This window comes from Centrocercus urophasianus, unplaced genomic scaffold, assembly GCF_019232065.1.
Source record: "Centrocercus urophasianus isolate 14NV4802_14NV808 unplaced genomic scaffold, USGS_Curo_1.0 seq_10, whole genome shotgun sequence".
Lineage (NCBI taxonomy): Eukaryota > Metazoa > Chordata > Aves > Galliformes > Phasianidae > Centrocercus > Centrocercus urophasianus.
The window spans coordinates 45,327,286-45,351,551 of NW_024884142.1; the positions used below are offsets into that span (position 1 = coordinate 45,327,286).

A 24,266-nucleotide genomic window follows, 5' to 3' on the forward strand; every position below is an offset into this window, starting at 1 on the left:
ATAAACTGGTGCTCTGAATGCTCTGGAAAATTACATTATGCTGATTGCTGATTCTTTTCTATATCTAACAGCTAACTCCTTTACAGTAAGTATTATAGTCAAAAGATAATTTTATTGTCGATGGAGAACATGCAAAATTCATCCCTCAGCAACATCTTAAACATACATAAAAGTCTATCACTAACACTGTAAAGATGAAATATTCAGTGGGAATATACACTGACTTTGAAGAATGATATCCATAAGCTTAAAAGTACATCTTTTTTCCTCTACTCTTTCTGCCTCTATCAAAAGCCATGAGCCAGCCTAGTTTTTGAGAACTGGGATAGCCTGCTATGCTGTATCTGTAGGCATGATCTGATTAAGTCAGTGTCTCTGCCCCTCCATGCTCCTCCTTAAGAGTTTGAAGGAAAGATGATGCCTCCATCTCCAACCACAACAGAGAACAATCCCTTCCATCAGCTAAGCACCAGCCAGCTGATTCCCAGTGGTGTCCCCTAGCTCTGACAGCTTGTAAATGTGCCAGTGAGCAGCTGGCTTTTTGTGTGTGAGAGGGCATTGATTCAAGTGTCCTCTCTGTAACTCCATTTAAGGGTTTTACACTTTGAAAATTTCCTGCTGCGTTTCAGTATTAATGTCCCTAACCATGCCATAACAAGACCATAGACTCATTCAGAGCACAGGTAAGAACAATCTGTATCTGCATTATATAGAATCATAGAGCTATTAAAGTTGGAAAACATCACCTAGTCCAACACATCAGTCAGTAACCACCACACCCACTAACCATGTCTTTCAGTGCCACATCCACACATTTCTTGAACACCTCCAGGGAAAGCAACTCCATCACTTCCCCAGGCAGATGGCATACAGATGACATACTGAAGAATAATAAAATCCTATTTTAAAAAATAACTTGGAAAACTATCAGCTTCCATAGGTGACTCCAGTATTAAAGGAAGGTCAATGCTTAGGTCATTAGTTGTTCTTCCATGAGTATGCCTGTGTGCAGGCATATAGAGCCACCTTTGCCTGAGACTTCCAAGATTAATGCATTTTCCTGTCAAAGATCATATGGGGGAACTTGGAGCTCTTCCTACAGCAAACATGTACAATAAAACCAGTGCTATGGTTCAGTAATCACTGCTCTGGAAACAAAAAACTTGCCACAGTACGTAGGTCCTATACCTATGGGTATGGTTGAAGAGAATATTTCAACAGTCTCAGTGGCAAGTTTCTAAAATCAATATATCCAGCAAACCTCCTACAGATGAAAATCACCAGTTTTGATACTTTCAGGCATTAGAACCAATGTCTGTAATTTGATGGACACATAAAACGTTGACAAAATGAACGTATCCTTGACCTATTAGTTTATTTCAAAAATCTTCTGTTCATTAAATTTACATACATAAGGGAATGTTGTAGATATTTGATCCTTTCTCTGTTATTCAAAAACGTGACTATGTCAAAAGTGATCAAAGAACGTTAAGCACGCAAAAGAAACACATCCATTGACTAACTGATGGAAATGGTTCTGCAGTATTATGTTCTCAAAAGAAAAGTGCACCACCCATTTTTCAGAATAAATTTGCATAACTTTACCATGAAGGTAACTGAGAGTTTTGATTGTGACTGAAATAAAGAACCATAATTTTACCATTCTCTCATATTACCCTTTCCTCAGCTACAGACATTTAAAGTCTCCTGACTACTTCGGCATTTAAAAGGTCAATTTGCAAGGTATTTTGGTATGCTAGTTTTCATAGTTAGGAGAATCTTAATGTTCCAAGTTCACTGTAAGTCATCTTAATCTTTCTAGTTCAAAGGACTTCAACAGAGTGCAATCTCTACATTAGGGCAAAGAGAAAAAATTTTATTACTCTTCATTTTTCATTCAAACACAGATTTTTATCTCTGTCCAAATTGTATGAATTTTCTTCAAGGTCTTCTGTCCTTCTGTCTTTTCTAGTAATAACCTTGCAATAAAATCTGAGCTGTTTTTGGTTTATTGTTGATCTGCTTGAAGCCTTCATATATATACTCACACATAAAGTGCCAGAAAGTTTAGATGAGCCAAATTAGTCTGAGCATGTTTTTGCCATGTAGGCAGCCATGATTCTGCATGCAATTTTGGATTTATGGCTCTAACACCTACTCAATCCAACTCTGGCATGCCTGAAAAGTTATTGATCCTACAATAGAGGGTACATTGTTCAGAACACATAGCTGTCTGCTTTTTACTCTGCAAAAAGGCAGTTGCATACGGAAAAGAAGAATAAGGCCCTAAAAAGAAGAAAAAAGGTGAGGGTTCTCAGCATGACTGGGATTAGACAACATATCACTATCAGATTAAGCACAGCTAATTTTCCATATATTGCCAAACATACAATTCACTAGGACAAAAGCCTACACTCTCTCTGAAATCCTTTTTACATTCACATATGAGGACGTACATATTAATGGAGCTTGGGATGATTTTTGAAACTCCTTTGAACACACTATGTTTCTCCGGAAGAAGAAGGAAATTTGCAGGACAAGATTAAGCTGATGTTGAAGAAGGGCCTCTTTACTCCTTTTCACCTAGACATGCTGTTTAGAGGTACCATTTATCATCGTCACTACCCTGTGCATTCAGCAACAACCTAGAAAAGGGTGCAAAAAATTCCAGGATGGACAACCATCTTTTCAGCAAGAGTCTGGGCAGCATCTGCACTTCTTTCACACTGTGGGAAAGAACAAGCCAAGCTCTGTACACATCATTGTGATGGCCCATAATACTGACTCAAGTGAAGGCAATAACACTTCCGATGTCATTTGTTGAGAATTTCTGTCACTACTGTGATGAGATCTCGATGCAGTACTTCCATACTAGATGTGGATGTTGCTAGAATGCAAGTAAACTTCATTACTGACTGTCAGAAGTCAGTTAGGGAGCAGCATGCTGCTAGCAAGCGGCTCAGGCACTCCAGTCTAGGAGGAGAATAAAAAAGGAGTGTGTCTGCAGCACTGGGAACAACAGTCCTTGTTCTCCTGCCTTGAGTGAAAAGTAAACAAGTCCATTGTTTTCTGACTTTGCCAAACCTCAAAGTATAATGCTAGAAGAAAAAATAAGTTTTGCAGAATTGAGCACATACAACCCTTTTCTTCCCTTCATAAACTGTATGTTACACTAGTTGGAAATGCTGAACTGTTTACAATATGCTATATATATATAATGGCACGCTTAAACATTTTAAAGAGATCAGAACATTTCAGGAATGTCTGTGGTGTTGAAAAAGGCTGTGTATTACAAATCATATAATATTTTAATTCAGAAAAAATATGTTTGGGTATTTTGACCTCGTACTATAAGGGTTAGGAAACTGAACAAGAATGCCATGAAGCATGACTGATAAATCAGTCGAGCTAGTCTGCTTCAGATACATATTGTGCAAGGCATTATCGCTGCAATTAGAGTCACAAAAATGCATATTTAGTTTTTGTACATTAAATACTACACCTGTGAACCTATGTAAAAGATATACAAAATATAAATGTCATCAGGACTGTATATTTCAAACTTTTATAATAAACACAAAGTATATATATATATGTTGGCATATAGGTTGTAATTTCAATGGCAACACTAGCACAGTTTGTCTCTTCTAAGTACAGACCTGTATACTTCTTAGTCCAACACATGCACTTACAAACACATGATCATGCATACAGCTTTATGTTCTGCTGTTTGCAGAAGAGTCAGAATATACAGCACTATACATTGTTTCAACTCAAAATTGATTGGCGAATTAAGAAATGCCACTCAAAATAAATTCTCTGTGAGCTAGTATTCAAAACAAAACAACAACAACAAAAAAAACAAAACAGGAGAAACCGGGGGTATCATTGTTTCCTCTCAATAAAAACACTGAAGACCATGATGATGACCTAAGATTCAAAACATTTTGTCCAGCATGTGATGGAGTCATTCTTGAACAAGATAGGACAGTGTAGATCTGGTTGCTACAACACATACCGAACACAGTCATAGTGAGGTGCAGAGCTTTCACAACACCATCCAACCCATTTCTGGGTTCAAACTACTGAGGTCTCAGACCGAAAGGAGACAGACCAGTTGTATGCTGTCCTTCTCACAGCTGGAGGTGCTGATGGTGATCTGGATGCCCATCTGGAAGGTAGACGTCTATTTGCTGGTCGGGCTGGCCGTGAGAAACCCTTCCCATTTGAACATTTAGCTGGCACAGATATCTAGAACACAAAAGCAACCATCCTTGATTTAATGAGTTACAGCAGGAAAGTCCTTCAGGGAGTGCACTGGGAATGTAGGAAGACATTCAGGGTGACCACAGAGCAGGTGGTTTGAAGCTATTAAAAGGAACAAAGTAATGCGCAGAATGCAAAAGAACAGGCATTTCTATGTATAGGGATTCTCACTTCAGCAGCAGTTTAAAATATGCAGAGACAAGTGTCAGACACAAGGAAAGAGACAAAATGTTAATGCAAGTTAAAACTGAACACCCATTTTTCATTTCTCTTCATTGTTGGAAGTCTTGTGAATGAACTCTCAGCATCTTAAGAGTACGACCTACATACTTTTTAGGTAATTTTTGATAGCTTCCATTTCAGCAGATGCATTTTGCTAAGAACTCTCTTTCTATTAGCACAGCACAAAGCTGTTTACAGTTGGTAAATAATTCAGAATGATTATTTATTAATGCAGTGCTATGCCTGCATGCCAAGCCTTATATGTACAGGAGAAACAACAGACCTTGATTTTAGCTACAGAAATATAAATCTGAAATAATAAAGATAAAACTCCATGCTTCATGCTGGGTGTAGTTTTTCACATCTTTGAAAAGCTGCTGAACGGAACCCCCAATCGAGCAGTATTCTACTCTTACTTTATGCAACATAAATGATATCATAAAGTGTGAGTCTATGGAGAAAATAATCCAACTGGATTAGTAAAGTTATTCTGGGCTTGCATCAATGCAAATTCAGTCATTCATCATTATTTCTTCCTTACATATTCGTTGATGAAATTCCATTTTCCTATCAAACTTTCACTGGATGAGAAAGAAATCAGAGGCTTTATGTATTTTCCTGTGCTGTAACAAAGATGCTTCTGCTAAGCAAGATGTTGCATCACTGCAAGGCTGACATAAAAACACGCAGATTAAAATCTACATGCTCACATTCTCAGCTGTTTAAATCCACATACCTCCACTGAAGTCTGTGAATTTGTGACAGTGTAAGGCATACCAGATGACAGTCTGAATCCGTCTAAGTTTCTCAGCTCTAAACATATTTGCCTTCTTGTTTCTGAGACAGTGAGGAACACATTCATTTGTGTTTAGGCCAAGGAGCTCTCCAGGAAAACAGATTTTTCCTTCTCTGAGGCCTCTTACAAAATCTGTAACTTATAGTTTATTTAGAAAAAAACAAACATCTGTTTCTATTTTCATTAAGAAAGAATGTTGGCAAAGGCAGCACTTTTGCAAATACAATTCAGCCAAATATAAATTAATTAGTTATGCCATACTCTTCTACTCTTGTGAGCATATACTTGAATTTATAGGACAAGCGTGGAGATGTAAGTGGATGTCATTTCATTCCTGAAAGCTCTAAGAATAACATAGCTCCCATTTTCATGGTCAGTTCCAAGGAAATCCTGAACCAAGCAGCACCCACGACTCTTAAGGATGCTGCCTCAGCCATCTAGAATTTTGACATGGCAGAGTAGTCTTAAGTCATTTGAGAAGGTTTATGAAACAAGTATCAGCTAAAGGAAGAAGGGAGGGAACTAATATCTGATTTTCAGTAGTTCAAACCCCAAACTGCTGTTAACATCTAGTTTTACATAGCAGCAGCAAAGGCTACAATCTGGCACATAACTTCACTAGTCATGCCTACTTACATACTTCTGCCCTCTCACGACTGTTAGGATTTAAAGGAAATCCTTCTGATTCACCTAGATCCTGGCCTGACTTACCAATTTTTATGTAATTTTTTACAGTATCATGATAGTCTGCCTCACTTTAAAACATGAAGCTAAGTATAAAATGGATATTGTTCTTGCCATTCTTCTGAACCTTACCTCTGGTAACTTCTGTCTCTCCTTTCCTTGCTTCAGTTGCTGCCCAATATGCCTGGCTGAATTCCTCAGAAATTCTTGTTTTCCTTGCTCACTTGGAAGCATTTCTAAACACTGATTCAGTGTCTCACAACCTCCATCAGTGGATTCAGAGTTTGGCCATGTCCACTTATCTTTGCAGTATTTTGCATTACATGGAGAAATCACTGCAGATTTTTCATAGTTTTTCAAAAGCTTTTCAACAACACCATAGTTTGATCTTGAGTCAGCTGAACGCGGGCGACCGGATAAATTACTCGGTCTCCAGTCGTGCTCATGAAGCATGTGCCTGTAACCACTAGTATTTGAAGGTTCATTTATTTGCTTTTGTTGTCCTACTGTTCTGACAACTTTGCTGGGGTTGCTAGTTTCTTGTTCTTTTGCTGCAGAGAATTTGGGATTTGAAACACAAGATGTATCTAGCGTTTCTGTCCTGCTAATAGCAGAGTCACACTGTGGGCTGCAGGGTTTGTGATCTAATGCTGTCCGAATCACCTGGTTTTCTTGTAAAGTATTGTTACGTTTATCTGTGTGAAACACAGTCCGGTTAAACTCATCAATCTTTGCTGCTAAAGTTTCATTTCTCTGAGTCTTTCCCAAAGTACAACTGGAGTCTCCCAAAAGATCATTGTGCAGGGCAGCAGGGGCGTAAAAGTCGTTGCTGTAATAAGGACTGCAATGAGACTTGGAATTTTGTTTCTGGTGCATTCTGTTACTATGAGCCATATTTCCATCTGAACAACTCTTCTGGGCTGACAGTGGGGAAGGCTCACTTTTACTGTCTTTACCAACATCGTATGCCCATGTATTGTGGCAGAAACTTGGCACAATGCACTCGTTTTTAGCTACAGGTATTGCAGCAGTTACCACCACAGGACCTTTCCCAGCCTGCTCCTCATTTGCATAGGCCATTGCTGTTTCATTCTGTTTTATAGATGAAGGATTTGTCAATTTCCTTCCACTCCTACTGTCCTGAACCTTGCAATTGCTTTTGATGCCTGGATCTCTCATTGGTGCTTCAGAAAGCTGTACAACTGTAGAAAGTGAGTTTGTTAAGTGCCGAGAAGTGCTTCGTGGAGGAACTGGTGGAGCTTCTTTCTGTTGCCAAGTTCTGAAAACCTCTCCTCTGTTGCCAGTAAGACTACCGTAAGACATATCCTTCAAAACCTTGGTGGAGCTCATCAGATTCTTCCTATTATTATGCTCCTCTGTTACAAATGCAACTGAAGACTGTGATTCATTGTTGGACAGATGGTTCATCTCAGGCAGAATAACTGTGTTTTGGGTTTCTTCAAACTCCCCCAGGAAAGGAACTGATTTCATTCTGGACATAAAAAGATAGATATTTCAGGGGTGAGCAAAAAGAATATTCCCTAAGGGGACTTCAGCATGGACTCATTCTATGAGCAGGTATTTTATCACTGGCTGCTTAAAAGGCTTTGGCAGCTGTTTTGCTACAGCTGATACAGTTTATTCAGAACAAACATGATGAATTTGAAGAAAGCTCAACACAGAGAATTTTGTGTTCCTTTCCCTTGCCACTAAAACTATTTGCTTATTTTCTTAACTATCCTATAGCAGGGATTCCTTGTCAGGCATTCCTTGACGCATTTCCAATATTTAAGGCTAAATCTGGGATTAACGTAAGAAACTTCCCAGCCTAATATAAAATATTCTATAGAACCACACAGCAATCAGGGCAGACAAAAATATCTGTTCCCTTTCCCAAGCCTCTATATGGACATTATAAACAGGTACAATTTAATCTCATACAAATACTTACCTCATTTTGTAGGTTCTATAAACTTCATTTTACTAGTAAAATGTGTCCTGTATCATATTTCAGAACATTTCATTTGAATGATTTATGCTTTTATACTAAGAGACTGAGAGGACAGAAACTGATCGGCTGCTGATAAATTCAAGAGCAACCCTCCCTTCAAAGTAAACAGAAACATGGACTTGTATCTGTTTTCTTCCTGTAAGATATAGAGTCCAAATATGCCTTTACCTTCTGTGGTTAGACTTCTTCCGAATTTCCTCTTGATAGCTGCATAATTCTTCACTAACTCTGGCAAGTTCTTTAAGAGCCTTTGTAAATATAAGAATAGTTTTTTAACATAAGCCTTTTAAATAGCATCTCCAGAACTACTTTGAAAACTGTTGGGATTTTCATTTAATAGTCACAGCACAGGAAAGCAGTGTAGGGAAAGATATGAAAATGGTTATGAACTGAGGTAAAGTGCATGCTATAAACACATTTAAACAGTGAGAAGATGCACATCATCAGCAAACTGAGGAGGAAGTAGAGACAGCACCTCGCTGGGAGAATAAAATCAGGTTAATCCTAGCAGACTACAGCTAGGGTATTTTCTTCATCCTTTTAAGTGAAACATGCTAATACTTTACTTACCACATTGAGATCACCAATATAGCTCTTGGCATTTTTCTTGGAATTTTTGATGCTGAGGCTGTCTTCAAGTTCCTCATGGTTCTCAAAGGCCAGACTGTTCATTAACAGGGTATCGTTTTTTCTCTTGGCTCTGATTTCTTTGCATTCAGGTCCTCTTTTACTCAGCAAACTCCCTCTTTCCATCCCATCATTTACCACATTGTGTTGATAGTTCAGTTCCACTGTGTCACTCTTTTCTGAAGTAGGAGAATGCATGGACAGCTGCAGCATCTTGCTCTGAATAGCCTTATTGTCGTGGACATTCATATTGTTCTCTCTTCTAAGTTTTACCTCCTGGTAAAGCTAAAAAAAAAGACAACAGAACCTTCTATTAAATCACAGTACTTTGATCAACTTTTGAAAAAAAAAACATCCACCACATATTAATTTTCTATTTCGAATAATGCTTCACTTGGTAGCACTAAGAAGAAAAATTTGATACACGTGTTAGTAGAAAAGTGTTGAGTCACACAGCATGATAGTCCACAGGATGTTATTGTCACAGGATGTGGAATGGGAGGTTGCTATTCAAAACCCTTTGCCATGGTTTTAATAAATGGCTGGCACACATAGGATGGGATTCCAAGAGATCTCATGAGGACAATGTCCAGCCAGAAGTTGTATGATTGCCTTCCAAGTAATATCAGTGCATTATATTGTGAATCACAGAATCACAGAACACAGTTCTGACAGGCTGCATGGGGAATGAGAACAGATGTGAGAGAGGGCTCTACGTCACAGCCTGGTAAACTATGTTAGTTTAAGAAGGGGAAGTGAATTTTCATCACATACAGTGCCATCTGCACTAAAGCAGACTCTTCTGGTTCTCAGAGAAATGGAATTCTTCCCTATGACTTCAGTGATAAATCAGTACTCCAGAATGGTACTATTTGGCAATGTGCTGTCACTGTCCTATTTTCTTTCTACCTGCTGAGAACCAGTGGCTCTACTAGTAAATGAGAAGGTGCTAATTCCTGTCATCCAGTATATACAAACCAGAGTACTGTGATAAACCACAAAGTTGAAAAAATAGCAGCATCATAAAAACCTTTTATGCTTACATTATTATTTCTAGTGCCAAGAATCCCACGGCTCCTTATAAACATTCATTCTTAACTTTCTCTTATGAAGAAAGAACAGAGTAGGCACCTCCAAATAACCATCTGCCTGCTCTCTTGTTGTGCACTGTCCTTTTGGAAGGACAGTGAAAAAGAATGACAATGTGAAGAACACAGAGTCATTTCATGAGTAGTGCTGTTGATAAGAAGTACTCTCATATTCAGAGACTTGACACTTGACCTCCTCTGAGGCTTTCAGAATTCATTCTCAAAGCCCAACTATTCAAGAGATCTGAGGGCCAAACTTTGTAATATCCAATAAAAGAGAGCCTCATTCGGATTCAGCACAGGTACTAACAGGGTGCTAATTCAGCAATATCATCTCTTAAACCACCATAGGCCCTTCTGGAGAGATCCTTCAATGAAGTTCACATTTGGTGGGCTGAAGAAAATTACCAAACAAAATCACAACCTGATAAAGTAGCACAAGCCTTGTTTAGGAAAACCCTCTGCAGATGACAGCATTTAAAAAGGGATCTCCCCTTTTCTCTAGACTTGTGGCTTTTTGTGAAGAACTGCCAGGAAACTGAAATCAAGGGCTGCCACAGTCATAGATTAAAAAGGACCTTAGGATGTCAATAACCTTGGGGCATCACCTCTAGTACTGTCTGGTTCTGTATTTCCCCTCAAATCCATTCCATTTTTCATCTCTTTCCTGACAGCACAGAAGCATCCTAACATAAAAGACAGAATGTAGTGGGGATTGGAACACCAAAGTTTGTAAAAACCTCTGGGAAAAGACAGGATTGCTGACATGAAGTAATACTGCATGCTTTGGACACTATGGCTGCAGTTCTTTTTCCATCTCCTACTTCCACGTGAGCAGTCTCTGCCACACATTCCTGTGTTGCTCAGCCACAGGGAGGTGTTGGCAGAGAGCAAGCAAAGCTACTCCATGTGTATATTAGCATGAAAAATGTGGAAAACTCGGTGATGAAAAAGCTTGTCTCTATGTACTGCCAAAGCAGATTCAATTTATGTGTTTCAGGATGCCAGAGGGTTCTACTCAAGTGACAATTTGGGGATAAAGAAGTAACAAATAATTATCTAAATTATTTCTGGAAGGAGACGCCATAGAAATGGCAGAAAGTGAATGTCTGTTAATACGTGTAAACACAAGTGGTGTGAGGGCTTTCATGCTATTTACCGCAGCCATTTTCTCTATTAAATGTTGTCCATAAATGGAACACGTTCTCGACAGAACAATTCAGCATCATACAGAGATTGATATATTACATTCTTTTTAACATTAATGTTTTCCTACCAGACTTGTGCCAAGTAATGCCTTTTTTTTTTTTTTGCCAGAGAATCGATACTTTTTTTTTGTCACTAAATATGCTTTTTCCTATGCCTCATACATTCAGATCTATTTAGCATGTCTGTACTTGCAAAAAGCATGTATAAAATGAGCACCATGGCTCAGTGCCAGAAGAACTGGCACAAGTATATACAGCCAACAATACAGCAAACTTGACACAGAGTTATGTTTAACCTCCTGCTTCATATTTCTGAGTATTAAATGAGCAATTGCAAATACTGATTAATCCCAGGCTCTGCATCCTACAAAAGACCAGTGACGGATAGGAAATAGGATATAACTCAGAGAAAAATAAATTAAACTGATCTCTAGTCACTGAAAATACTTAAGTAAAAATATTAGTGTTCAAAGCTTTGTTTTAAAGTACCTCTTCAATTTTCTTCTGCATAACTTTCCATTGACATTCCCATTCTTTCCTCTCATTGTCAAATTTTTCCAGCAGTTCCATCTTCTCTTTATTCCAGTTCCTCTCGGTGTTCTCAAGTTGTTTATGCACGTCCATGGTTACAGTCTGTGTAACAGCAACAAGACAGATCTGTCTTTCTTTTTCTTCCCTGAATGCTTCCTGAAAGATTATCAGAATTAGTCTTGTCTTTCATTCTAGCTTCCAGGAAAAAACAAACAAGCAAACAAACCCTAAAATTATTAACTTAAACGTGCATGCAGAAGACAGCAGCGCAAGACTGCACAACATATATCTGCAGTGTGACAGGAATATGGAAGACCTAAGTGCTGTAGGACAAAACTCCAGAAGGAAACAGATCCAATCTGAAAATGAGAGGGTGGATGCACAACCAGCATCACAGGATTCACCAGTGTCTTCCACATCAGGCTGTGTACCATGGCCTCTTCACATCTTTGCTGTTATACCTCGCTATAAACCTGCTTTCCTTGAAATCTGACTCTGCGTGATACTGAGTGGCAGATCAGGACCTTGGGATTCTCTAAGGTCTGCCCTTGAGGGTGAAAGCTATATTTACGTTTGTTCAAAAGACAACCACAAGTGTAAAAGTATCATGTTTGCTGAGGCACTCTTTTCACACAGGCATTTAGCAAGAGAGAGACCAAAAATCTTTTGGCAATTGAAGACCGTAAACTTGATACATGGGAAGAAATTTCTCATGGCTGTATGGATGCTTTAGAATACATTAAAAAAAAAATGGAGAGAAAAGCTAGAAACAGGTAACAAGCACATACATGCTGTAGAAAGCATCATTCTGACTATAGGCCTCTATTAAGAGTTTATGTACTTTGTATGTATTTTTACGTACTTATGTACTTTGGATTCACAAACACACAGCATAAGGAAAAAGATAGGACCAGCATAGGGAAAAATGGAAACAGTTATCTGATAGCACTAAATCAAACTTATTTCAAAACCTCACTCAGAACATTTAACTCATTTGTGCTTCAGTTTCTTGATCCTTTTCAGAAGTCATTAGTTTCTTACTAAGTGTTGATGAAAAATTATTAATATAACTACTAAATGTTTTAAGTACTTTGGATCTGCTCATTTGACTTTGGAACAAAACAATTACAGATTTTATGGGCCTAATACTCTTCCTGCTTTGTTAGGCTCACAATAGAAGTTCCAGTACTGCCAGGACATTCACCATGCCAGAAAGGCCAAATCTACGCTCATTCAGCTACAGTGACTTCTGCAGTATAACAGCAGGTACATACCCATTGATGCTCAAGTCATTAACTTTGTGTCTCCAAGCATGCTGTTGTGTCACTTAGGTTGGGCTGGAATCTAGTTCTAGTCACAAAATGCCTCTGCACTGCTTTGGTCTCCTTCCAGAAGCCAAGTGTACAGGCAGGCAAATGAACTACCAGAGAGTGAACAAGGGGTGAGTTCTGGTTTGCCTTCTTGGAATTTGTTCACTTCCCTGACTGACAGACAGTGACTGTCAGCTCACAGGAACTGCCCATTTTGCCACCCATATCTTCTTTGATGTAGTACATATTCACACTCGAGCTTCACACAAAGCTCTTCCTCATCCCATATTTTATTGGGTGAGACTTGTTGATTCAACTGTGGCTACTATGTAATCAGCACTTACCAGTGTCTGCATTATTTCAGCTGACTGGTAAGTTGATGCCAATCCTAGAGTCAGCTTTTTTCATGAGCAAGTGAGTAAAGCTCAGCTGAGAGCAGAGGGTACTCAGATCTTGGTGCCACAGGAAGTCTTGCTGCAGCATCTCACCTGGCAGGCATCTTGGGGCCAGTCCTAGCCCACTGACTGTAATATCATTGACCCCAAGCACCTTGGGAGTGAGGAAGCAGTCACCAAACATCTCTGTTAACCTGTTTCATAGCAGCATAGTCCTGTCACCACGTAACTTGTTTTTGGAGCTTACTCTTTTAATATCTTATTCATACCTGTCTGGGAGCTCTGAAATGATCATTTGCCCTTCTCCCTGCATAAAAATGCATGAGGCAGCTTTTCAAACACCTTAAACTCTCTAAATTAAGAACTGCTCAAAGACAACACAGCATTCTCATTATAAAAGAAGTTAAACACTTGTTCACTCACAGGTTCCTAGGGAAAATGGCCAGGCTACAGAGATGCACCTTTCCAAGCCAAAACTTTGGGCCAGACTTCAGCATTAACCAAAAACAACTTACAAAAGAATTCCACTACACTTGAGATCTGTTGCAATCTAAGCATCTATTGCAAAATAATTTTACAGCTGTTTCAATACTTTCCCACCTTCTTAGTTCAAAAGTTGTAATTTTTATAAACAAGTAACTTGTCTACTTACTCTGCTTCTCTGAAATCTTCAAACACGTGTCAGAAAGAAACAATAACAACAACAAATACGTCAGCACTGCAAAATCACAAACCAGAGAGGCTGGCACAATCTGTCTGTAACATTAAGGAATGGCGATTTTACCAGTGCACCATTGGTAACAATGGCTGCAATTCAATCAGCAGCATATTACTTGACAAGCACCAAAGACTATACATCATACTTAATTTATATGCATATGAGAGCAGATATTTAGTTCTTTCAAGCACGCATATAACATCAAAGAGGTCCCTGGTGGTTTCTTTGTGCTGGGAGCTACTACTGCTTAACAATTTCCAAACTGTTTCATGTGATGTTGTAATTATAAAGAGAATTGGAGATAATCAAAATGCAATCAGGCCTTGGATGTTGTGAAGAGGTTAGTTATAGAAGTTACAGGTAGTTTCTTGTAGCACTAAGGTCACAAAGAACTATTGCTGCTTCTTGTTCTCTGATATTCTCTGTATATAAATTCTCAAAAGAAAACTGCTGCTATTGTACAATGGGTAATTTCCTCAGACAGTTTATCTCTTGTTTCTGTGGTTCTGTTTGCTTTTTTTCTTGGTCTTTATCGTTTATTTGTTGATATATTTTTTATTTGCTTGCTTACTTATTTTAGTAGTTCTTATTTGTAGTTCAGACAGTGTACCCTGTCTGTCTGGTGCACCATGATGTCCCCATGGGTATTGCATATGGCTTATGCAACACAAAAAGATGTCAAATGCCACATTTTAATCAGCCATGTGGATCTGTGCTCTTGCAGTATTGGCATATTCTGCACGTCCTAGACAAGGTCAGAAGCTCATTACAGCAATCAACTTCAAGCAAATAATCAATTTTGTCTACATCAGCTGCATTTTTCTCTTAACTTTCCCGTTAGCTCTACCTGCTCTCAAGAAAAAAAATGACTTCAGCTGCTATTTGACATTACTGTTAGTATTCCCCTATGTCTTACCTGCATCCTTTCTATCTAACTATGCACAGCAGTTTGAAATCAACTGCTACCAACTTCTCAAAATAATCTGCAGTGACATCATCTGGGGAGACTTTAGTTTTCAACAGAGATTAATTAGACTGGTTTTGCACAACCATTTAGACAAAAAAATCTTCCACTGAGTTTACAAAAGACAAACAAAAAAAGGCAATTGGCAATTAAACTATATTTCCAGCAAATTTCTATCTTTTCAATGACTAAAACAACCATAGAGTAATTCATTTGTTCAATTGTGAAAGAAAGCTGTCACAATACTGAGCATTTTATCATTAGAAAGAAACTGCATTTGAATGAGAATGAAAGAGGAGTGAAAGAGAAAAAGGGATGAAGAGAAGAAAAAGAAAATGGAAAGAGGAAAAAGAAGGAAAAAAAAGTTCTCAAAATGATACCTGTTGTCCCTATTCTGTTGATACATCTGTGTCTGTGCTAAAAAAAAAACAACAACTGAACTAATGCCAAGTCTTTCTCTAAGAATAAAGAATATGCACAAGATACATAAAACACCACGTAACATCTGAATTGCAACATGGAAGAGATATTTAAATAGTAATTAGTAAATTGCAGGGTTTTTAAATTTTAATTGCTCAAAGATTTCAAATAAGCAATAACCATACCTTTCATGGAATAAAAAAATCCTTGAGAAGGTTTTCAGTCCATTTCTAAACAGCAGTGAAAGCAAGGAAATGCATAGCTAGCTGAGATCCAGTTCTGCAAATCTTGATCTTTAAAAGAAATAAGAAAGCTAAGCAATATGCAACCTTTCAGTTGGGCAGCATTTGCAACTGTCTGTGAATAACTCCACAACTTTTGCTAACTGAAAAACAGTTCCGCTCAGCATCATCCCAGCAGCTGGCTTCCATGTGACGTCAGTGCATGGAGGATGGCTTTAAAGCCATATCTTCCAACCCCCAGCTCTGTAACTTTATATCTGCTCATATTTTGTGTAAACAACTCCAAGTCCAGGACATTTTTAGGCTTTATAGTGCAGTCCAGTCTTCAAAGCTTGCCAAAGCAGCCAGTGTTAACATTACAGCTATGACAATAGGCAATTCTAGGTTGCTTTTATTAGAGTCCATGTTGAGAAGGAAGATTCTTTTCTGCCTCCCAGCCCCAGCTTCCAGGGTTATACTTTTTGGTATGATCATTCAGAGCTTTGCAACTTGATCTCGTAAACTGCTTTGTAAGGGGAGTGTGTTTAAAGCAGCAATTTTGTTGGTTTATAGCTATCTGCAAGAGCTAAAAGCAAACCACACCTCCCTAAAATCTTTTTTTCTGCATTCACACACTAGCACTTAGAAAGGGCAGAATTACTAGGCATTGTGTAATCCTACTTTCCTGCATTCTGGAAATGGTGACAACGGTTTCTTTGGGATATACTCAAATATTCCTGCTACTTTATAAAGATTCTGGATTAGATTCTCTGGTCTGTTATGATACTTTGTGTCTCAGCAAAGCAGAGTGCTTGAAATTGAGAATCTCCTTTGCACAGGGAGTTTCACCCCTGGTGTAAGGCTAGCGAGGAAGCTCCAAAAGCACCACAGCCTGGATGTAGAGGATTAGGAGTACCCACAGCAAGTGCTGGCATGAAAAAAAGACCAGGCCAGAGAACATTCACAGGAGATCCTGAAGCTGATCAACAGACAGAAGAAGTCCCAAATTCTTACGTGTATGCTGACCCCACACTCGTGCAGCAGAGAGGCATCGCTGCATCATTAGACTGCTATGCTGTGGCACAGCAAAGGAGGGGGACCCCAGCCATAGCTGCACATGTCCTGCTGCCCTGTCAGGTACTTGTACCTGTGGGCATTCCTTAAGACCCACCACAGCCACAAAACTCACTTCAGGGAGTGTTCATCCTTGTGTGTACCTGGAGAAGAGCCACAGAGTACTTCACTGAGGCAGTATAAAATTCTGGACAAATTTTTTCATCTAATATCTGCCTTTAAATATACTAGGCAGAAGTGACATCTTTTTTTGTGGGCAGAGCAGCTGATGACAAGAGGATCTTTGAGATGGAGGACACAATATGAGGTTTCATACCTTCTTACTGAGTCAGCACTCTCCTCCTTAGAACAATACATGAGATCCATACTCAGCATAAAGACTGTAGTTCTGGGTGCATTTTATAGGAAATAGCAAAGCATGTTTCAGGGAAAACACATTTTTTCTCCTTTTATGGTCTAGCTGCATTTGTATTACTTGGGTGCTTATTCTTTCCCTATGTGACATAAATAATGGGACTTGGGCTACTAGTGAAAATTTGAAAGACAATCTCAAAGCGAACTAAGATGCCAAAGTGCATGACTGAATGTCCCTGAAGAAAAAACTCAGCTTCTAACTGGGGAATCACAATTTCCCATTCATAAGGCAGAAGTGTGACGCTCTTGGAGGCTGCTCCCCAGCAGGCCAGCTGGCATGGCTGGCAGCAGGGAAAAGTGCCCAGGGGCAGCCTGGAGGCACAGCTGGAGTCTGGATGCCACAGCTGCTCCTCCCAAGCACGACTGCACCACACAAACAGAGATGTGAGACAAAGCCTTTTTTCCCCCTAGATTTCCCATCAGCATTGGCTATTACTCCTGGGTATTTAATATTGCTAACTCAATGTCCCTCATCATGCTGTGTGAAGACTTTGAAGCACAACAAAGAGAAACTAAAGGAAATAATGGACTAAATCTCAGACTCAAGTTCTTACTCAGGCAAAATCCTACATTTCTGTTGTGGAATTAAAAACACACGCAGCTTTGTAATACAGTTGCTTGTAGTAAGTATTCCCTTAGTTGACAAGAGCATCCCTCTATGCTCCTCATACCTTCTGGTAACTGCAAAGACACTAGGAAAGACTTTTCCTCCTCCTTGCCTGATGGAGGCCAGGCAGAACTACAGCTCTGCATGGCCACAGGCTCTGTTTCATTCGCACTGTTTTACAGGATGATGCATGGAGGAAGAAAATTTCTTGACCTATCCACAGCACTGGAAGGACATTTCAGAGACAGCTCTAGTCTGGATAGGCAAAACTGAACAGTGCTGTGCATAGTCAAAGGGCCTCTTTCTAATAAGGGAAAAGAAAGCAAACTTGGAGGAAAAAAAAAAAAAAGACAAAAAAAACCTAACAAACACAAAACAAGCTATTAAAACCTGGGTTAATTGAACCCGATACTACTAAGTGCAGTAACAATGGCTTCCTCTTTGGAGGAAAGTAAGTCATCCAACAGAAACAGCTCACCCTGCAGCGACACCAGAAAATGCAGTAAGAGTGGCTTTCTGGGCTCTGGCACAGGCAAATTAAGTAGGAAGGCCATTGTAGGTTAATTGCATCTGACACTCTGCTTCCGAAGGCAAAGCGTTCTGTGTCCATAGCTGGTATCAGCTCTGCTTGTTCTAGAAGTCAGCACATCAACAGAACAAGTGCAAGGGCATTTTAAACAACTCCTCAGCTAAATTTGTCTTCATTGTGCAAGACTGAAGTCAAAGAAGTGTGAGTTTCAGCATGGACTACAACCTGATTACATATTCAGCAGTGTCATCTGGTTAGAAGTCTGCATTCAAGATTATTTCAGAGCATCTTTGGTTGTTGCATTGCCTCCTACGGTACTGACCTAAAACCAGGCCAGGATCAAATGACTGCACGTACACACCAAGATGATGAACAGCAAAATGGCCTTTATTACACGTGAACTCTAGCTTATATAACCTATGTGCTTCGTCTACGCCCCTAAGGGCACGTGCCACACATCAATCATAGAGCAGGGAGAGGGTCTATCGCGTCACATCCCATGGGGGGGTCTCGCAGTTGCTGACAACATTTGATCTTGCCATACTTGCTCAGGAACAGCATACCTATTTTGTTCTGTCAGCACAAACCACATAAGAGAGAACAGCACAGCTGCCATCATAGTCAACCCAAACGTTACATCAGATCCCTACGAAGTACGTTTTACACATCAATATTTCAGGCAAATATATCTCAGCAGTGGATATATGTCTGGAAACTGGCAGACAGGAATACAAATTCTGCCTTCTCTAACCATCATGCACTTCTGCAATCACATATACCTTAGCAGAGAAATAGAGCCAACAAAGTGTTATGTCACGTCACTTCTCCAAGGGTACACTGGAAATCAGTGGCAGATACTTTAGATGTTTACTTTAAATAGAGCCACTGTAATTTTCCCCATAGGCAACTGCATGTGTAATGGCAAAAGTTGAGTTTGAATATCACTACCCCCAACATTATATCAGAGACAGAAATGTAAGCCAATGGGAGTTAGGCACCTGGTACTGACGCCTTTAAAGTCTCCTACTCGCCTATCAAATTCTGAGGTGATTAATGGGAAGGGTATGTAATATCCTAAAGCTCTGCTTGTTTTTGTAAACAACTCTGAAAGTTCATGTGCAGTTCAGCTCTTTTTATAACACATATTTAGACAGCCACAGTTTTGGCCATTTTTCATTTTCCGACTGCGGGCACATTTCTGCACTGTAGCACCTGCTCACTTCTGGATTTGATACTGAAGCAGTGGTGACATGTGTCAACAGACACTTATCCTCTCTCTAACCGGAGCTTCAGGCATGGATATTTTTGGTTGAAAGAAAGATCACTGGATCCTGGAGAAGTTGATCTTTCTAGTATCAGGGAATTTTTCAGTAAAAGTAAAAATATATAAAAAGGTAGCTTCTCTGAGTACGCAGAAATTTTTCTAAATAGGAAAGAAAATATTTCTCTGGTTGCATTAAAGGAAAAAGAAAGCATCTATATTCTAAGTGACAAAAATTTGTCTGACTTATTTCCAATGTATAAAAAAACAAAAGTATCAGAATTAATCTATATTTGCAAGATCTTTATGAAAGGACGTGGAACACATGTCCTGGAACACCCAGGAATCAGAAATTTAATCTTTCAGAGAAACTAAGACAATCTTGAGCCTGAAATTTAGTAACCTTTTTTTGCAAGGATAGAATATTAATCCCGGTATCCAACCCAAGTTCAGATTTTAATACTTCTACTCCACAGAACAAAATTTGGCATCCATTTCAAGCAGATTTTGCTTATTTTAAGTTCCTTTCATTAATAGGCTCTGCAGCTTTTTTTGTGCACTTTTATGTAAGATTTTAATATTTACTCTGTAGTGTAATGTGTTACCACATTTATTTTAATATCCCTGTTAGCAGGAGTAAATATTACATTTCCTGTTTTTATAGGGCTTATGCAAGTCCCTGGATGTGCTTCAGAGGAGCTGGATTTCATCAGTGAAATGCCTGAAATGCCTTCAGCTGACTTGTACAGGTAAGCTGCAGCGATCTGTGAGAGCAAACGTACTTTATAAAGGTTAGCTACATACATATTCTTGCTCAACATCTGAGCTTTTTGCTATAAAAGCATACTTCAAAATATTAATCCCGCTTTAATTAAGAAGAATCTATGATTTGTTGTTGAAACACTTTTCCTTCACTTGCAAAAAAAAATACATATATCTGGTTTACCCAGCATCCTCTCATCAGGAGGATAACAAACATTTCTTTATTCTGCAATGCCTCTGCTATTGCAGCGCACTTCAAGAAGTTCTTCTGTTTCAAAAATGGGATTTGTGAATCCACTACCAGTATAACCGATACTGATAGGCAATGTGCCAGGTAACGTGCCATATAGGAGCAAAATCACCCATTTTTCTTTACTGCTCTTCTGAGTTGCACACTATGCAGCAGATAAGTTAATGAATCAGCAGTGCTCAGGTTGGCCTTTCTCTGCCTGACTCCCACACACTCCTGCTAGAGGATGCGGATGTGTTCAGCTGAATTTAACTGCTTATCTCTGAAGTAGATTTTGTCCATCACCCCTATAAATGGGGAGAATCTGCAGCCTTTCTTGACAAGTAGAACTGTCACATTTGTGAGACCGAGCCACTTCAATTCAGCACGACACAGAAGACTTATTTAGCTAAATGTTATCTTCTGGCTATCAACAGATTCTGTACTGATTTTATTAGCTTTCTCAGCAACTGTTAAAATAAAGAAAAATGAAGGGTTGTGCACTCCTCTGCAATATTTGACGTGAAACAAATAAGCAAATTGTCTGCCCCTTAAAGCTGGATGCAGGACATGAAAAATAAATTTCATTTCTCATTGGGATTTTTCTGTATCAAGGGTTGCAGGGTTCCTGTTTTGCTCATCACAGATTTAAAAACTGTGGGGATATGCTAAAATGATTTTGGATGCTTCAGGATCCCTTCATTTCAGGTTGTAGGCTATGCAACAGTTCCCTAAATGTCTCAGCTCTGATGCCTGGCAGAAGTAGGATGAGGAAGGTTTGGTTCACGTAAAGTAAACGAACCATATGCAAGAAAAATTACTGTGACTAATCAGTGGGGTTATAATTGTCAGTCCTGTACAGAGGGCATGTCCCACCTGCCAACTCAATAGATTCATGTACACTTTAACTGATTTCTAAGAAAGATGCAAATCTTTTCCAAATAACTTCTAAAATATACTCGATGCATGAATACTGTGCTTTAAGCTTTTTTGGCAATTTTATAGTAGTACCGTTACTGATACACCCAGTGTAAAGCAAACCCTTTCTCATCATCTTTATTACAAACAAGCTGAGAAAGGGATAAATGTGTGGGTTAAAATCTGAAAGCCCACAACTTCAGATCAGGTTTGAGCATGATTTGTTGTACTCTTTGGGACTGAGACAGTAATATTAAGAAAAAAAAAAATATTTTCTTCCCCCAATTGCGGCAGTAGAAGAAAAGAAATTAAAAAAGCCAGAGTTTTGCTAATATTTGATTCATCAAGTTGAAGCCTACAATTATCATATTTTAATGTCCAAATTGCAAAGCCTTTGGAAAAAAAAATCTCAATTATTGAAATAATCTGACAGAGAAAAGCAGCAAAAAGGATGTCCCCTCAGTGACTTCAGTGCTATCTTTAAGATCACAGAAGTTCACAGTGAAGGGAAGTTACAACTGACCATATCTCACCATAACAGTTTCTAATATGTGCAACTCAACTTTAAGGCAATTGAGCACAAGAAGCTCTTCAGAATTCTGTTGCACCTGACTTCCTCTTTACCCAGGTCAACAGATGAAGGTAAAAAATTCTCTCTTTACCTATATATTGATCATTGTTTTCTTTACCTGCATCTCAATAACCACAAAGTAAATAAGACAAAATTCCCTGATAGGAATAACTGTTTGGATTAAATGAAGGTTCAGTGATTTAACTGATGAAGGCTACTATACTTGTAGAGAATACATGGAAGGAGAGCTAGACAAATGAGGAAAAAATAAAAGTTTTGTTTAATGCTGAATGCTGTGAGTTCACTACCTTTTCCATTCTCATAAAAAAAATTCTGTTGTCTAACCTCTGCTTACCTATAAGTGGTTTCTCTCAAAACATTGTCTCTGCTGTTTCATACAGTGGGCTGCAGCTCTCAGCAGGAATTTTTATCAGATGGAGAGAGACATGAAGATGAACTCTTCTCATATGGGAACAGGTTAAGTGAACAGTATGAAAAAGAATTCATATTGCCAGTTAGTAAAGCAGCTGCTTTATTTATTACCACTTATTTATTGTTTTGGCACCAGACAAGGCAAATAGCATCACCACCCACAGTTCAAGTAAGACTGCAGTGTGGCTGCTTTTCTAGAGCACACAGAGATTGCAGCCAACCTACATCTCTCAGCAGACTCCTTGCTTGCACTGCTAGACTCCTCTTCCTTGTATATCTAATTCTCAGAGGCCCCAGCTCCTCACCACATTTCCATATACAAGTACTCTGTATCAGCCATTCTTATTCTGTCCCCTCCACGGTGTCTAATCTACATAACACAGTGCTGATATCAAAACCATAGAAAATATATATGAACTGTGAAATACAATTACAGAATACATATGGTTTTACTTTTCATTGGCTAGAATGCAAGTTATTTTTCTGGGAGTGGGAAGAGGAAAAGCACAGACTCCCCATACCCACTCCTCATGCTTCCGTTTTTCTTCTGATTTGGTGCAAATTAATGAACATTACATTGGTTCCAGCCACTCGGGAATATTTCATTCAAAAATGATAAAAAGCAGAGAAAGTGAAAAATATTCTGTTTGCTTACCTGGAACACTATGGTGAGCAGGTTTCCTATTCAACTGGATGGTTTTTTTTTTCTTTTGCATTTTTAAGTGTCTGTTTCGGTTTTGGCAAACAAGTAGTCTTCAGTGTTTTTACAGCAGTGGATATTACAGAAATTATGTCTCTTGCACGTCTTATCTTGGAGGGTGGACAAAATAAACAAACTGAAAATAACACTACAATGAACAGCAAAAGATGAATGGGTTACAGTACAAAAAACAGTGTAAAAAGGAAGACAAGTTTAAATATTGTTGTGTATGAAAGGGATGAAAATAATACAAGGATGAGAATAAGTAAAATGATAGGCTGGAACATCTGGGAAAGTAAATACAAAGACAAAGAGAACAGTCAATTAATGGAATACCAAGTCCAAAGTTTTAAAAAAATAAGTAGTGATTCAGATTATGCTTGTAGAGGGACCAAGTGCCCATCTCCCATTGACTTCAGTAGGAGTTCTGCATGGTTAAGCCCTGAAACGCCGATTTAACTATTGATGTTATTTGTTTAGAGAAAATACCAATTGGATTGCTTTAAATTTGTATGAACCCATGCAGTGCTCTGCCTCTGAGTTAATGGGAACTCTAACAAGCTCAGAACTATTGCTAGATCAGAAAGTGAGCATGCCAAATGTCTTTTCTGTTTGATTTCATGCAGTACATGTATAGTAATTGATTAACTTTAAACTCACTGCGTCTGTGACTTTCTGATACAAGAAAACAAAAGACTAATTAGTCAGCATAGGGACAAGAAATAATAGCTTTCAGCTTCACCTGGCAACTAATTTAAAATTGCAAACTAGCAGGACAGCACACATAAATTAACACAGCAAGAGACTTACTAAAACTTCAGGATAATACTGTGACCAATAACACCATTTGCCAACTATAGGATTGCATAATAAGATAATGAGAGGTAATTTTCATTTTTCACGGCAGAAGATCTTGAGTCAGCAAGGAATTTGCTCCCCAAAACCTCTCTGGGACAACTCTGCACGTCACATGCAGGATGCTTGTTGGCTCTTTCCTTAGGGGATAAGAGAAGAATAAAAAAGAACTGCAGAAAAGATGCTAGTCACCGTTGCATATAAGCAGTGACCCATAACCTTTCAGTGAAAGATACAACCAGTTACAGCAATTCCAATAGTACCAGTATTCATCACCACGCAGTCCATGTAGATTTTTCATGGCTTTTTTTTTTTTCCTGTGGTTCACTATATTCTTTGTAATTCTGGAAATTGAATATTTTCTAAGTTTAAAATTACTAAGATTTTTTTTTTATTCATTTAACAAGAACCCAACGACTATGAAAAAAACCACGTTCATTAACGTGCCAAAAA

At 38.7% G+C, this 24,266-nt stretch overlaps 2 protein-coding genes across 3 annotated transcripts in view; both read right to left on the minus strand.

Moving 5' to 3' along the window:
• Positions 1-1,356: 1,356 nt before the first annotated feature.
• On the minus strand, positions 1,357-15,513 carry KIAA0408 (KIAA0408 ortholog). 2 transcript variants are annotated; one of them, XM_042828442.1, is made up of 6 exons: positions 15,426-15,513; positions 11,392-11,589; positions 8,550-8,891; positions 8,148-8,227; positions 6,101-7,460; positions 1,357-4,251 (listed from the first exon to the last, which is right to left on the minus strand). In XM_042828442.1, exons 2-6 carry the CDS (start codon positions 11,524-11,526, stop codon positions 4,078-4,080), a joined length of 2,091 nt encoding a protein of 696 aa, XP_042684376.1. In that variant the 5' UTR covers positions 11,527-11,589; positions 15,426-15,513; the 3' UTR covers positions 1,357-4,077. The 2 variants fall into 2 exon arrangements, with proteins under 2 accessions (XP_042684376.1, XP_042684387.1); XM_042828453.1 differs by having other exon boundaries at positions 11,392-11,535; positions 15,426-15,510.
• The window catches only part of SOGA3 (SOGA family member 3), a 31,668-nt gene continuing 22,862 nt past the window's right edge, over positions 15,461-24,266 (minus strand). The window contains exons 6-7 of the mRNA XM_042828465.1: positions 22,914-23,245; positions 15,461-15,533 (exon numbers count right to left, since the gene is read on the minus strand). Coding sequence (XP_042684399.1) covers positions 23,135-23,245 — 111 coding nt within the window. The 3' untranslated portion in view covers positions 15,461-15,533; positions 22,914-23,134. The remainder of the gene's footprint in view (positions 15,534-22,913; positions 23,246-24,266) is intronic.

What these genes read in the sequence shown, in the direction of transcription:
- KIAA0408 (XM_042828442.1), bottom strand. Translation starts at nt 11,526, where the DNA reads ATGGACGTGCATAAACAACTTGAGAACACCGAGAGGAACTGGAATAAA. An exon ending in TGCAGAAGAAAATTGAAGAG is followed by an intron (nt 8,892 to 11,391) that starts GTACTTTAAAAC and finishes CTTTTTTTTTAG; the next exon opens with CTTTACCAGGAGGTAAAACT. An exon ending in AAGAAGTCTAACCACAGAAG is followed by an intron (nt 7,461 to 8,147) that starts GTAAAGGCATAT and finishes TTTTATGTCCAG; the next exon opens with AATGAAATCAGTTCCTTTCC.